This window comes from Epargyreus clarus, unplaced genomic scaffold, assembly GCF_041222505.1.
Source record: "Epargyreus clarus isolate Ecla_fem2 unplaced genomic scaffold, WU_Ecla_fem_2.2 ptg000019l, whole genome shotgun sequence".
In the NCBI taxonomy this organism is placed as follows: domain Eukaryota; kingdom Metazoa; phylum Arthropoda; class Insecta; order Lepidoptera; family Hesperiidae; genus Epargyreus; species Epargyreus clarus.
Window position 1 is genome coordinate 8879671 of NW_027332227.1, and position 15677 is coordinate 8895347.

Sequence of the window (15677 nt, forward strand, 5' to 3'; positions counted from 1 at the left end):
TTAATAATAAAATCAAGATAGATTGCTATACACAATTAATGTTTTTTACTACAACTTTGAAAGTTGACAATTGCGTAAAGTGGCTTATCTTTTTGTCCAATTTTATGTTCAGTAAATTAAATATCTTGACATTATCAGTACAAGGGTGTTAAATTAATGTAATGATTTAAATTGATACATTTTATTAAAAATAATAAGTTAGAGCAGAACGAAAAACAATTAAAAGCATTAAAATAAAATATTTCCACACGATTTTTTAAAATCTCTCACAATTGTTTTTAATATCAGTTCATAACAATGTACTACATATTATCAAACGAATAATAAGATTACTCTTCCACGAAAATAATCTTATCTTCCTCTTTTCTGTTCGGTGAGAGAAGTTCAGGATTCAAGACCACGTCTTTATTATCATTGGTTTCAATATATTGCATTATTTCGTCAAACATATTTTCACAATCTTCGTACTCAGAATCAACATCTGTTGTATTGCCTTTAGGTTTCTCGGGGTCTATATCATTAGTTTGTTTTTTTACCTCTTCTATATTGTTATGTTCTGGATTAATAGGGACTTGGTTGTTATCAATATCCGGCTCTTTTGTTTCAATAGATGTTTCATTATTGCTGAACGGTCTTATCTCATAGCCCTCTACAGAATTATTGTAAATGGTCCCTGCTGGTGAAGAGATCCAATCTGGACAACCTATTGATACACTAGACACGTTAGTAAACCCATAATAATCATCAACTTTAGATTGTCTGTTTGCTATGAATCCAGAATCATTATCCACATCTGATCTTTCTAGGCAATCGTAGCCTTCGTTACAATACCCATGTTCAATAGTTTCATACACAGGGTCTAAGATATCTGCCAATCTTTCACTGGCCTGAATAGAAATTATTTCAGCGACATGTAGTTTCGGTTTCATTGTAGCGTACTGATGTTTCCCGTCTTCGGTATTTTGTGATTGTATACCGGTGCTATAAGTAAGTCTTCTATCTGAATTTGGTTCTACGCTCATACGGGGATAGTTTGAACCACGAACACGTGATACGACTGCATTTTCTGTTTTTTTATACGTTGCTTTGACTAGAGAATGGACCTGAAAAGAATGGTACTTTGTAAATATTGTTATTGATTTCAGCAAACTTTTCTCTAGGACTTCTAAGTAATGTGTTTACCTCTTTGTTGACATAGCAGAATAACATCGCCACAACGAATCCTTGCAGACCTTCGATTGAGTAAGATATGTAGTAGTATATTTGTTCCCCCATGCAATTTGTTGTATTTGGACGAATAGCAGTAAATATGAATTGTATTCCAAATATCGGCATCAGAAATAGAGACGCTTTGACAGTGTTTCTAAAAAAAGATAGATATTATTATTTTTATATGAAGACAAGGCTAAGAGATAACCTAATAGACGACCTGACGGGAAGTAGAAAACATCGGAATATTTGTGACACCAGAGGATTGACCAAATACATGATAGCTCCAAGTAAATTATGCCCGATTTGAAGTGTCTTATATAATAAGGCTCTGGCAAATTTTGAACAGGACATTTTAATGTAATTTCTTGGCTAGCGGTGATTAAAAGACGGTGAGTTTGGGGCACAAGACAAAACAGTTTCTCAGAGCTTTCACCAAAAATCTGATAGAACTTGCAGAGAAAACATTGGTATTCTGGCGTTTATTTGGTTCTAATTGTATACGTATTTAGTATATTTTAACTTTACTTAATATAAGTAAAATTATAATAGACTTTATAGAAATAATATGGTTTATCTTACAATTGATTAACGTTCTCGGAATTCCTTATCTTCGTGAGCAAGACTCTCAGAACATCGATAAATAATGCTGTATTGACAACTAGTATAGCAATCCTCGGAGCGTCTAAAGCCCATTGAATGTTCTCTATAGTATACACCACCCAACAAGAATGATCGTTGAGTTGTCCCATCACTACTGCCCATATCACTACGGGCAATACAGCTACAACTATAAAGAATTGAAAAAAAAATATTAAAATTTGAAAAAGTAAAAAAAAGGATCCATAACATAATGTTATAACAGGTCATCATCATCATCATTAACCTAATTGTTCACTGCTGAGCAAGTGTCTACAAAGGTAAGAGTCACTAAAAGCTTTCTAACAGTTTTGACAGTAATTGCAGGGTTATCACTTATAACATGTCCTCTACAAAAAGAAATAGCTTTTATGAAAAAAATCTAGGATGTATTAACTCCATCTATTCGCACTTCACCAGAATGGTAGAGCACGGCCTAAACTCTTTTCAGTCTGAGACTAGTCTTCATCTTAGTCAGATCTCCACACAGCTAGTGAGACAATGAGGAGACAATAATAGGCAAAGATTAGACCAAGGAGTACCTGCGCATATTTTTCTTACCTGCGCCAATCCCATACAGCCAAATCACCTTCAGTTTCTGCCTGAACACGGCCACAATCAGCCTGTGCAAGTACACTCCCTCCACGGACATACAGACAAACACCGCGTTGGCAGCGATCCTCTCCGCCACAGCCAGAGTGCGACAAGCAATGCTGTGACGAGCCATCGCTGTGTCCCCTGCATTTGTTAGTTCGTCGATGTACACCTAGAAAAATGTCCCTTAAATTAAATAAATTGTTAGATGATTTCGTGGTCCGATTGAGAGTAGCCACTGCCATTCATTTCTTCCTTATGATGGCAGGATTAAGCGTTACTTTGGTCCGGTGGATGAGGTGTGGGAAACACTCGCAACAGAATATTTAGTAAATGTAATGATGCTTAAATTTATACCATAAAGTAATGGTCTATTTGTGTTTTAGTCCTTTATAAATTGATATTGCATTTTTTTCGTTTCTTCTTAATGTAATAGACATGTGCATTGTGCAATGTGTGTACCAAAATATGTAAGACAATCAATTTAAGCATTATTTGATAACAATTATTTATTAAAATGTTTACTTATATACCTGATTATGGTTTATCAAAATATTTACTGTATTGAACATTTATGTAGCTCAGTTAATTTTCATGCAAATGCATTGATAAGCGCTGCTGTGTTTTTATTTAAAGGTAAGGTATAGTAAGGGAGACATGCTTATTGGAGCGTTTCAGCTTAGTCCGTAGAGATAGCAAGGCGTCTTTGATTAACTTTACGAAGGATTCTAAACATATCCGGGTTTGATTACAGATGTCTATGGTCAGCAGGTCTATGGTGCTACCGACCACTAGGTAGACTGCATGCTCCTGTTCTACTTCTATCACATAAAAATACAACTTACCACAGTCCTGCTAACGATCACCAGAGCATTTCTCACGACGATTGCAATGAGTAGGTTTCTGTGCAACGCTACCCTCGTGACCCGAAGTCGCTTGTAGAAGAAGAACACGAATATAGCTGGCAAGCAGGACGCGATGGAGAAAGACAGCACGGCGATGTAGAACCGGTATCTCCGGAGCAGACGAGGTGTGATGCTGCAGGTGCTGTAGTCCGTCTGTATCTCCCATGTTCCATTCGCGTAACACTCTTTACTGCTAAAATCTATAAACAGAAGAGGTGGTAGAGTCCTCTATAGTTCGACTCGGGCGGCACCACCGTAAGACTTATTCTGCCTAATAACAGCATTGTTAAGCGCTATTGTGTTCCGGTTTGAAGGGTGTGGTAAGAGATACATACTTTTTCGAGGCGTTCCAGCTTAGTCCTTAGATATAGCAGCGCATCTTTGGCCGACCTCAGGAAGGAATTTGATTACAGATGTCCATGGACGGCAATAGCCACTTATCAGGTGAACTGCATGCTCGTCTGCTACTTCTATATTACAAAAAATATATGTTACTTAGCTCTTTACTTTAGAATACAAATTTTCCGTTGCATATAAGGTCGTCAAAATGAGAGCAATGTCAGTGCAGGTGCGCTGTGTAAAATAATCGCCTCGATAAATTGAAAGAAATATTCTGATTTATGATCTACTGTTTCGACTACTGACCAATCAACTATAAATATAATGAGTTATGTCAGATATCTAGAACTCAGCAGCATAAAAAATATACAGAGGACTCCATTGAATGGTGTGGTGGTGCTTCAATAGCAATTTTATATTACTGTTATGTACTCAATACCTTTATAAAGTCGCAATAACAATTTAATGAAATTATCAAAAATTAGGATATTAAGTAAAATTAAATGGCTAAAAGGATTGATCAACTATTTAAGGGCTTTATGCTTAGCCTATCGGGAGGTCCAAGGTTCCAATCCCAGTCGCTAAAGCGATGAACGGAACCATCGTGAGAAACCTACTTGCATAAGAGTTCGTAAAAAACATCTAAAAGATGTGTCTACTAATTCCCATTTGGACAGATTACTTTAAATTACGGCCAATCCGTCTCTACGAATTTTTAGTCTTAAGAAAAGCCGAAAACATCGATTTTAAAATTTATCATCTCTCTATTTGTTAATTGTAAATCATGAATAAATGTAAAATATAGCATTTCTCATCAAACATGACAAATACCTAAACCAGACCTACTTTCGCATCGTATACTTTTCACGAAAGACAGGGTTCTCGCAAAGACCTCCCGCCCGGAGCCTCGCAATGGGTAAGGCTGCTGCTCCGAAGTGACCCGTAACCAACAGTGGAACAGTAATGGATTGCAAATGAAATCGGACAGAGACAAAATAATACTGAGTCAGATACATACGATGGCACGATGGTCCCACATTAGAGTAGGCGAACTCAGAACAAACTTCGTTTGCGATATAACCAGCTTCAGTGGAGTGCCAGCACGTCCATCCATCGAAAGTAGTTTCACATTTCTCTGTATCTGAAAAAAATAGGCAAAAATAGTGATACAATAATTATTTATTTAAATCGTACATTTACGACAGATAAGTTTTCTTAACAGTGCTTTTTTATATAAACGACAATGAAAGATACACGAGGAAGGAAAGCGTATAAAACATTTTCATACTTTATTTTTATGAAGTGATTGTCTGATTTCCGTCAAAATCAGTCGTGTCGCTCGCGTGCTCCAATTAAGAGCAGAAAGTGCATACGAATCATAACATTGTCGCCGCGCCGCCGGCCGCGCCGCGTTCGTGCGATGACCCAGTTAAAGTGCAAGGTGTTATAACCGATTATTTTATTTATAATATTAAGGTGCAGCTACACTTGTCGTAAGTATGGCTAAGCAATCCCCTATAAAATTAAAAACAGAAACGGAACATATGCTCTATGAAGCATATATGAAAGAAAAAGCTGAGAGAGAAAATCTTGAAGGTATAATTAACGACTTTAAGAGTCAAATAGCCCAATTACAGCAAGAAATCGCAGAGCTAAAAGCAGAAAAAAATACCACGAGGAATGAGAATACTCCCAATGAGCAGCCTACTCGTTCGGTAACATACACTACTGATGAGGAAGATCTTGCGAAAGAAACGGAGTGGATTAGACAAAAAAGCAGAAAAAAGAGGAAATTAGCGACATCACCCACTTCAATAGAACAAGACTCCGGTGAGAAAAAGGAGCCCGAAAGAGAAAAACCTAAAAAACTACCCCCACCACCACCCATTATAGTGGATGGCATAAAAAACTACCAGACATTCTACGATTTCCTGACTCAACATGTTGGTAACACATTCAACGTTAAAATGTTGAGTAAGGAAACAGTAAAGATTAATACAAGCAATGAAGACAGCTACAGGACACTGACAAAAAATCTGTCAGAGAACAAAATACTCTGGCACTCGTTTGAAAACAAACGCGAGAGGCCAATACGAGTCATTGCTAAAAAATTACACCATACATGCGAACCTACAAGAATAGTGGAAGACTTATTAGAAAAAGGATACAAGATTGTGGAAGCTACAAACAAGTTAAGATGGAAGAACAAAGAACCACTTAATATGTTTATGCTTACCTTTAAACATGAAGAAAATATAAGTAATGTGTACAATATAAAATCCATTTTAGGTTGCAAAGTAGAAATAGAACCACTGAAAACTCCAAAGTTAATTCCTCAATGTAAGAGGTGCCAAAACTATGGTCATACACATAAATACTGCGCAAGAGAACCAAGATGTGTCAAATGCACTGGCAAACATCTTACCACGGACTGTCAAAAACCGTCAGACGCTAAAGCTAAATGTATCCACTGTGGTGAAGCTCATCCCGCGAGTTATAGAGGTTGTATCGTAGCAAAAGAGATGCAAAAGATGAAAAATAAAAGCCAAAAGAAACTAACAAACCCTGAAAACCGTCAAACAATTTCAGAACAAAGAAATCCAGAAGCTACTGAGAAAAAAAACACTTTTGAAATAAACCAAAAAAACAATAATAAATCTTATGCTCAAGCAGCAGCAGCTAACAAGAAGGTACAACAACAATCAACCTCAAATAAGAGTAAAGAAACTGATGATAAATTAGGTCAAATTCTAAAGTTTATGACTACATTTAACGAACGGCTTAATAAACTAGAGAAAAATATTATTAAACATAGTAATAAATTATAATGGGTCGCATACTAAAGATAATGACATGGAACGCCAACGGACTACAGCAACATCAGAGCGAACTTCAAGTAGTCCTAGACACAAAAAATATAGATATCTGCTTAATTTCGGAAACACATTTCACCTCACAGTCACACATAAAATTCAAAGGATATGCAATATATCACGCAATCCATCCAGACAATTGTGCTAGAGGTGGAAGTGCTGTTATTATCAAAGATAATCTGTTTCATTATGAACAATTTAAACACGAAGAACATGATATCCAATCAGTGGCTATTGGTGTCGAAACTAAGGACTACCATATAACTATTGCAGCAATTTATTGCCCACCTAGATATTCAATAAAAAAAGAGAAGTACATACAATTTTTAAATAAATTTAACGAAAAATTCATCTTGGGTGGTGATTTTAATGCCAAGAATGTCTATTGGGGTTCGAGGTTAACAACTCCTAAAGGCAAAGAATTATTCAATGCCTTGAAACACTTGAAATGTGAAGTTATATCAACAGGACAACCTACATACTGGCCAACTGATCCTAATAAAGTTCCTGACCTGATAGATTTCTTTATATATAAAAAAATATCAGGAAGTCTCATGAGCGTTGAGGGTTCATACGATATGAGCTCGGACCATTCGCCAATCATATTAACACTGCATCAAAGCTTTGTACATCGAAATAGCCAGCTCGGCCTAGTGAATAAGCATACAGATTGGGAAAGTTTTAAGGTGGATCTCACACGTAATATAAACTTGCACGTTCCACTTAAAACTCCCGAACAAATAGACGAAGAAGTGGGTGGATTTGTTAAAATTATCCAACATTCAGCCTGGAAAAATACACCACAAGCTAGAGTGAGAGTCACACGTCCAACGTATACAAGGGAAATACTTGTCCTTATAAAGGAAAAACGGCGACAAAGGAGAAGATGGCACCAAACGAGGTCTCCCGAAGACAAAAAACATCTGAACAACCTCACAAAAACACTTAGGAGAAAAATTAATCAATTTAATAACGATACCCTAAAAACCTATTTATCAAGCTTAAACAATGATCGCAGCACAGACTACTCACTGTGGAAAGCAACCAAAGGTTTGAAACGACCTATCAAGCAAATTCCCCCAATTAAAGATAAGTATGGAAAATGGATAATTGATGATATGCAAAAAGCTTCTCATTTTGCCCTTCATCTAGAAAAAATCTTCCAACCAAATGAAGGAGAATATAGTGATTATAGTAGTCACTGTATAGAGCAGACAGAGCTAGATATTAAATTTGTGACCCCAAAAGAAGTGTCAACAGAGATACAACGCAACATTAATCCTAAAAAAGCTCCTGGATTCGACCTGATTACAGGTGAGGTTATGAAGAACCTTCCTAGAAAAGCTGTAATCAAGTTAACTTCCCTAATAAATGCTTCATTCAGAATTCAATATGTTCCAGACTTATGGAAGGTAGCTGAAGTAATAATGATACCAAAACCGGGTAAACCGCCACATGAAGCTGCATCATATAGGCCTATCTCCCTATTGCCTATAATGTCTAAGGTCTTTGAGAAGCTCTTGTTAAAGCGACTCAAACCCATATTAGAACATAAAAACTTTATACCAGATCACCAGTTTGGTTTCAGAGAAAAACACTCCACGATAGATCAGATTCATAGGATCTCTAGTACAATAGAAAAATCATTAGAAGAGAAGAAAATCTGCTCTGCAGTATTTTTAGATGTAGCGCAAGCCTTCGATAAAGTTTGGCATGAAGGCTTGATATTGAAGCTAAGAGCAATGCTACCAAAGCAATTCTCAGAAATATTAATATCTTATATTTCAAACAGAGCTTTCCGAGTGAGACAAGGAGAAGCATACTCAGATCTCAAGCAAATAAATGCTGGCGTACCACAAGGCAGTGTATTGGGGCCGGTCCTGTACCTCTTATACACCTGTGACATTCCAGAAACAGAAAATAACATCTTCGCAACTTTTGCTGATGATACTGCAATTATAGCTGTAGGGAATGATCACGCTGAAGCAGCGGAGAATTGCCAAGTAGCTATCAACAAAGTAATCAATTGGACGAAGAAGTGGCGAATGAAACTCAATGAAACCAAATCAGTGCACATTGATTTTACAAATAGGCATCCTAATTATCAACCTATATATATTAACAATACACCCATTCCATACGCAAACACAGCCAAATATCTTGGCATGACCCTTGATGCGAAGCTGCGCTGGAGAGCTCACGTCAAGAAAAAACGTGACGAGCTGGAGCTCAAATACAGAGCTATGCATTGGCTGCTTGGGAAACATTCCTCGCTGTCTATATACAATAAAATATTGCTATATAAACAAGTCCTAATGCCTGTATGGACATATGGTATTCAACTCTGGGGCTGTACCAAAAAAAGTAATTTAAATATCATACAAACGTTCCAAAATAAAGTACTTAGGGGTATTGCAAATGCACCTTGGTATGTAAGAAACGAAGATCTACATCGGGACCTTCAAGTAGACCTTGTTAAAAAAGTGATTAGCACTTATGCTGAAGGCCATCAAAAAAGACTTCACCATCACGTCAATATCGAGGCGATCCAGCTCCTCGATACGACGGACTTAGTGAGAAGACTCAAAAGGACTAAACCGTTTGAGTTAGTGACATGACACAGTGTAGTGTTAGTGAAGAAGTGATAAGTGAACATTATAGAACACAAGAACAATGTGTCTACTCCTTTATGTGATAAGACAAAGAAGTGCAGTGTCAGAGGACGCCGCCTTCATTATATGATTATTTAGCAGTTTAAGTTAGCGTAAAATTACTCATTAGTCTTATAGTAGGCTAGATTGTAATAAATATAAAGTACCTTATTCATTCGGTACTTTATACAAGGAAAAAAAAAAAAAAAAATTTTTATGAAGTCAAAACATTTAAAACTGATTTTTTCCTGTTTGTGGTCGACATTTGCATTTAATTTATTGCATTTTAATTAAGTAATTTCTTGAAGACACAAGTTTTTTTCGACTGCAGAGGGTAATGTTTTCGAGTACTTATATGTACCTATATGCATATATAGGTAAGTTTCATTATTTGGCACGCGCTACGCCTTAAAGGAGTTTTAACATTATGTGGTTTCGTTGGATTCGTGTAAATTGTAGCAGTAACATAGTTTTTTTTTTTTATAATATAGAAGTAGCAGACGAGCATGCAGTCCACCTGATGGTAAGTGGCTACTGCCGCCCGTGGACATTTGTAATCAACCCCAGATAGGATTAGATATTCCTACCTGAGGTCGGCCACAGATGCGCCGCTACCCCTGAGGACTAAGCTGGAACGCCTCGAAAAAGTCTGTCTCCCTTACCACACCCGTCAAACCGGAACACAGCAATGCCTAACACTGCTGTTGTTAGGCAGAAGTAGGTGTGGCGGTGGTGCCGCCGGAGTCGAACCACAAAGGGTTCTACCACCTTAATAATAGTATATATATTTAAGCAATCAGGTTTTTCGTTTTTATAATAATTTAGCCGAGTATAATTTGAATACCAAGGGACGCACCTGTAACATTAGTTTCCTGTGCCATATAATGGCTACAGCAGTCGCTTGCTTGGTGGAAGCATCTTTCCCATCGTCCACGAGCTGATGACACGAGTGAATCTCGTATCGCGCGAGTTACTTCTACGAAGCCAGGGTCGAATGGATAGCATCCACATGTACCATCTGGTTTAGCCTGTAATATTAAATATACAATCTACATTAAATTACCTGCCTAATATAACTGCTAAAATTCGTACTTAAATCGTTCAAAATCTTGAGAATTCTTAAAAAAGTTGTCTGAGGTGTATCGAGTCTAATAATCCGCACTTGACCAGTGTAATGAATTATAACCCTCACACTCTGAGAGGAGACCCGTGAGTAGAAGTGGATTGACGACGACTACACGTACGTCTATATAAATATGACTTACGTGTATAAATACAAAACCATTTATTTACATTGTCTACAATAAGGACTAAGGCCTATTCCATTATAAGAGGAGACCAGTACCCGACAGTGATGGTTTCACGACTAGGTATCTATTATACATTTCCCTAGTAAAAAAAAACGTTTTCTACAGTCACTCAAACTTAAGCTAAGAAGAATACAATCATTGTACTATGTACCCACAACTGAAAAGGTAGAATTTGTGCAGCAGTGCCATTGACTGTAGATTAGCTGTTTTATCTGTTATGTACTGTCAGTAAATAATCCATTTGATGGATTAAAGCACATTGATTTTATGTGCATCATTAATCAAATCAATTATTAATTATATGCACATATCTATAAACTGTACTCTATGTAGGTACTTTGTTCTGGCCACTTTTACATTATTTTGTTTATAGATGAACCTATTTATTGCTCCAGTGTAAAGAGTAGAGGCACATTGTTTCAACACAGCTGAAAGGTTAATAAACCAAGTAGATAATTATGTTGATGGAGTATGGAGATTTCTTAAATTTGTATCTCATGCAATGACAAGATTCGCAAAGGGAGCAGAGAGAGAAGTTTGCACTTGGTACATCGCACAAAGGGTAATAAGTAAATAGTAGATCTAGAAGTAAAGTTGGCCTCCCAAATAACTGATCTACTGAAATAACTGAGTAAATGATTAAAAATGTAATAAGCGACAGAGAAAAATCTAACGAAACATGAATGAGGCAACAATTTGTGGGACCTTATGTTAAAAAAGTTGTACAAGCATAGAATAAATTTAGTACAAGCATGTGACTACGTATGTGTTACAAATGGTACTGACGATCTCTAAACAAGGCGCGAACCAGTTTTCATAGATGCAGTTAGCGCTCAGCGTGATGTTGTTGTAACCAGCGACGTAGAGAAAATCCGGTGTAAAGCGCAGGCAACCCCTGCCCGCCACCCAGCGGTACACTTGCTCGTGGTACCTCGTATTCCTGTAATCGCATGTCTTCCCTAAACCAGCAGGGATGATGTTGGGTGGTTCCTGAAATATACGTATTTTTATACATGTTAGAAAAATAGCAAGAGTAGATATGCATTATGCACCTGATAAGTGGCAACTATCGCCTATGATTCTATAATCTATACTAATATTATAAAGAGGAAAACTTTGTTTGTTTGATTGTAATGAATAGGCTCAAAAACTAATGGATCGATTTTAAAAATTCTTTCACCATTCGAAAGCTACATTATCCACGAGTAACATAAGCTATATTTTATATGAAATATATTTGATAAATAGATTTTGCGAGCTAGCTAGAATTCTACCTTAGGTCGGCAACAGATAATTTGTTGTGTATTAGGAATAATTTGAAATACGTCGAATAACTTTATCTCATTTACCAAAACCTTCAAAACCAAGACACAGTAGCGCTTATCTCTGGACTTATTACGCAAATATAGATCGATGGTGCCCCCGGAGTGGAATCACGAAAGGATCTACCATTTTTAAATTTAGTTACATATTAATGAGAGATTCTTAGTAAGGAAATACATACCTTTATTTCAATAACGATTCAATTAAAAGATATGACTGTACGTTTTGTGAAAATTTAACGATAGTAAAATGTTATCAATATCCAATTATTTAGACTTAGATATTGCGACTATAATCTTCGTTGAATGAGAAGTTATTTTAATATACATAATTATCATATTATATAGAATAAATACAAAGAGAAGTACTTAATACAATTAATTACCTGCGTATCTAATTCATTTGATTTAGTCTCTAATTGTAATCGCGATTAATATATTTTTATAGGTACGAGTTTATATATATAGGTACTAAGTAGAGTTATGGCAGTGATAGCCTAGTGGTTAAGAAACTCGGCCTCTCGATCGAGGGGTCCGACGTTCAAATCCCAGGCACGCACCTCTGATTTTTCAAAGTTATGTGCGTATTAGAAATTAATTATCACTTGCTAAACGCTGAAGGAAAACATCGCAAGGAAATCTGCATACCTGAGAGATTTATAAAAAAAAATCTAACAGGCATGTGAAGTCTACCAATACGCACTTGGCCAGCGCGGTGGGCTATGGCCTAATCCTGCTCATTATGACAGGAGACCCGTGCCCAGCAGTGGGACAGTAATGGGTTGATGATGAATTGGAGCAATTTAGTGGATACAGCCGTTAGCCGTCGGAATAATAAGCCCTTGGTTCAACTTTCGACTGTGGCAGGACAGCGGTCAATACAGTCGAGACTTTGATACTTATAGTACAGACTTACTGCATTAATTGTTATCGGAAGGCATCCGGATAATCGAAAATTCGGATAATTGAATGTATGAAGCTATTTTGGGTTTTATTTAAGAACTCAGCAAGTATGATATAACTGCTTTTCGCAAGCTAACTCATCAATTCAATCGCCAAAACACAAATAAACTCTACTGAAAGTAGCTAGTTCGTTGGACCCTCTCTCTTATAATCTCTTTTAATTGAGTTCCTACTGTTATACCTATTTTCAATTTATATCAATATACAAGGATAGCACCAGATGTTTGTGTCGTTTTAAAAGTGAATAATATAATTACATGAAACTTTGAATTCGTAAGAACCAAAATGCATGAGTGATCGATTTCAAGTTTAAGAAATTACTCTAAATGAGTATGCAGACCACCAGAAGCTGTCACTATTGCTTGTAGACATTGTAATCTGGCTCTACCTGAGAAATGAGGATGACGATATCTACATGCGCTGCTACCTATGAATACTAACTTTGAACGTATAATGTTTCTGCCTTGGTTCAAACTAAATTGAATAAAGGTAGCGCTTAACATTTCTGTTAAATTTCAGAAATCTAAAATTTTTACTATCACAAAATAATAATAAAATGTAGTGAACCGCATCTAATTACAAGTCTATAACCATTATAATGAAAAGAAGGAAAGTCTATGGAATGAATGATGGATATACCTCGCATATGTAAATATTTGGTCTCTCGCATTGTAGTTGTTCGTTGGTGCCAGTTGCAAGCCTCGTGTTACGCTTCTGCCAAACACTCAAATCGACTTTGACTGGATTGAGCCCGTCATTGATGAAGGCTCCCACCTAAAATGTGATATTTATATCTATCGTTTAAAACTCATCAAAAATATGTCTTAAATTAAGTCGATCTTTTCAGACGGTATTTATTTTTGTATTTTTTTCTAAATTCAACTTATTGTGAATTATACAGTTGGTTATAAGAGAGTTAATGGAACCGACTACAATTTTAAGTGACTTTTGATAATCCCGGTGTAAATACATATATTTAAAAACAAAATAAACATGATTCATTGGGGAAATATTATAATAAACGTATATATGTATTATTTTACTGCGTACTTATCAAAAGTTACTAATTTTCATGTGCCGTATACAATTTCCTTGTATAAGATCAACACAAATATTAAATTTAGCATTTTCATAATGACTTGCTATTAATCTCGCGACATTATGTCATAATCGTAACTCATAAAAATAAAAATCAATGTGTTAGTTAATTGCATTCACCTTGCGGGCTATTTATTTCAGTTTATCATTAGAATTACTAATCGACACCTGTAATACCTGTGTTCCGAGACCGTTAAGAGTTATCCAAATCCACTGGTAGTAAATAGGCACAATCCACAACTTATAAGGCCAGTACATGATTAAACGTAACACTTAGCACTCAGTACAACCATTATTCGTCATTTAATTCACTCATTTTTGATAATTACGTAAAATAAAGTAATGTACATTTTTATGCTGAATTTCCAACAAATGTTACAGCATCACACGATTCGATAATACTGGCATCAAACATTCCAGCGTGAGCCAAAACCATAACAGCTTTTGTTGTTGTACCGGACTCACAATATATTTTCTTTGCGACCACGACAGCGCTTATTGTGCTAAACACCAGTGTTTATAAATTATCTGCGTCCACAATCAATTGTTATCGCATGTTAATCACTAAATATGCTGTGATTCCATTACTAATGCTTAAAACGTTATCTAAAATTCGAGCAACTGTAAAAATAATGTGTATGTAGTACGTAATGTATTTCTAGAACTATTTAATTTGAATATACCCAAACAACCTTTCAACTTGCAATTTTATGAATTTTACATTTACTACAATACTTACTATTGAATATTTATTGAATATTACTGTTGAAATGATTATTCCAGTCACACAACGAAATTTATAAAATCTACTTGACCCATGACCACTCTTCACGCATTACACAAACAACATGCCAGAACATTAAGAGTCGACAAAACTGTCCGTGGATTTGGACTAAATGACCACAACCACACGTCCTTCTGTTTTCATTATCATCTTCTTCTGCCATTATAGATAGGTATGATTGCTGACCTTGTTGTGATTTGGAGTGATTTGTAATATCAGCATACATTCCCGCATATAATTCGTTTCCTCCTAGTCCCCTCCGATCTAACATTTCCAGATAACAATTTAAACATTCTTAAAATTATTAGACTTGGACATTATAGGATTTCATAAAAATATATAAACCTACATCTTCTAGCCCTTATTAAAACAGTTCATTTTTAAACTCTTGTAATTGTCATAGTGATTTACCTGCCTACATTTGCACCTGACTGATGCTCTCTTACTATATAATACGCAATATGCATAGCTTTGAAGTGTATATGTACGTCTACAGGGCTATCGAATCTGGATTTGGTCTCTATTGGTGGTTCTTGAAGAAAATTCACATCTCCTTTCGTCCACCATGAAATTTTCATTTCTGTATAAATATTTGTTTTCTTTGTCCTACTTCATTCCAAGCATAATTAGGTTATTGACTTATTAACAAAATTTGACGATAACGCAGCTAATAATTAGGCAATGTGTAATATAATATACTACTTACTCCTATTACTAAACGTGTTTTTCAACACGAGAAATCGAAATGCTATTTCAAATAATAAGGCGTGAAATTACAACCAAACAACGTGTATGTACCTATTCATTATTTAGATAGAGAAGAGAGACAAAGTGAATATCATTGTACTATTTTAGCAAAAAGTCTTGTTTTATCTTTCATGATATATTTTTATTTATTCTAATGCTAGTAATATGGTTCGAAGGACCAAATGAAAGCATAAATAATAGGTAATTGATAAAAGTGACTTCGGAAAAAGACAATAAAGAAAA

The 15677-nt window shown here is 35.8% G+C and overlaps 1 protein-coding gene across 1 annotated transcript; it reads right to left on the minus strand.

The window, feature by feature from the left end:
* Nucleotides 1-171: 171 nt before the first annotated feature.
* NGR-B3 (neuropeptide receptor B3) lies at nt 172-14343 on the minus strand. Its single transcript, XM_073083573.1, has 10 exons — nt 14081-14343; nt 13445-13579; nt 11307-11510; nt 10067-10238; nt 4705-4827; nt 3288-3547; nt 2410-2614; nt 1792-1999; nt 1183-1363; nt 172-1103 (listed from the first exon to the last, which is right to left on the minus strand). Exons 1-10 carry the CDS (start codon nt 14159-14161, stop codon nt 330-332), a joined length of 2343 nt encoding a protein of 780 aa, XP_072939674.1. The 5' UTR covers nt 14162-14343; the 3' UTR covers nt 172-329.
* Between the last annotated feature and the right edge of the window lie 1334 nt (nt 14344-15677).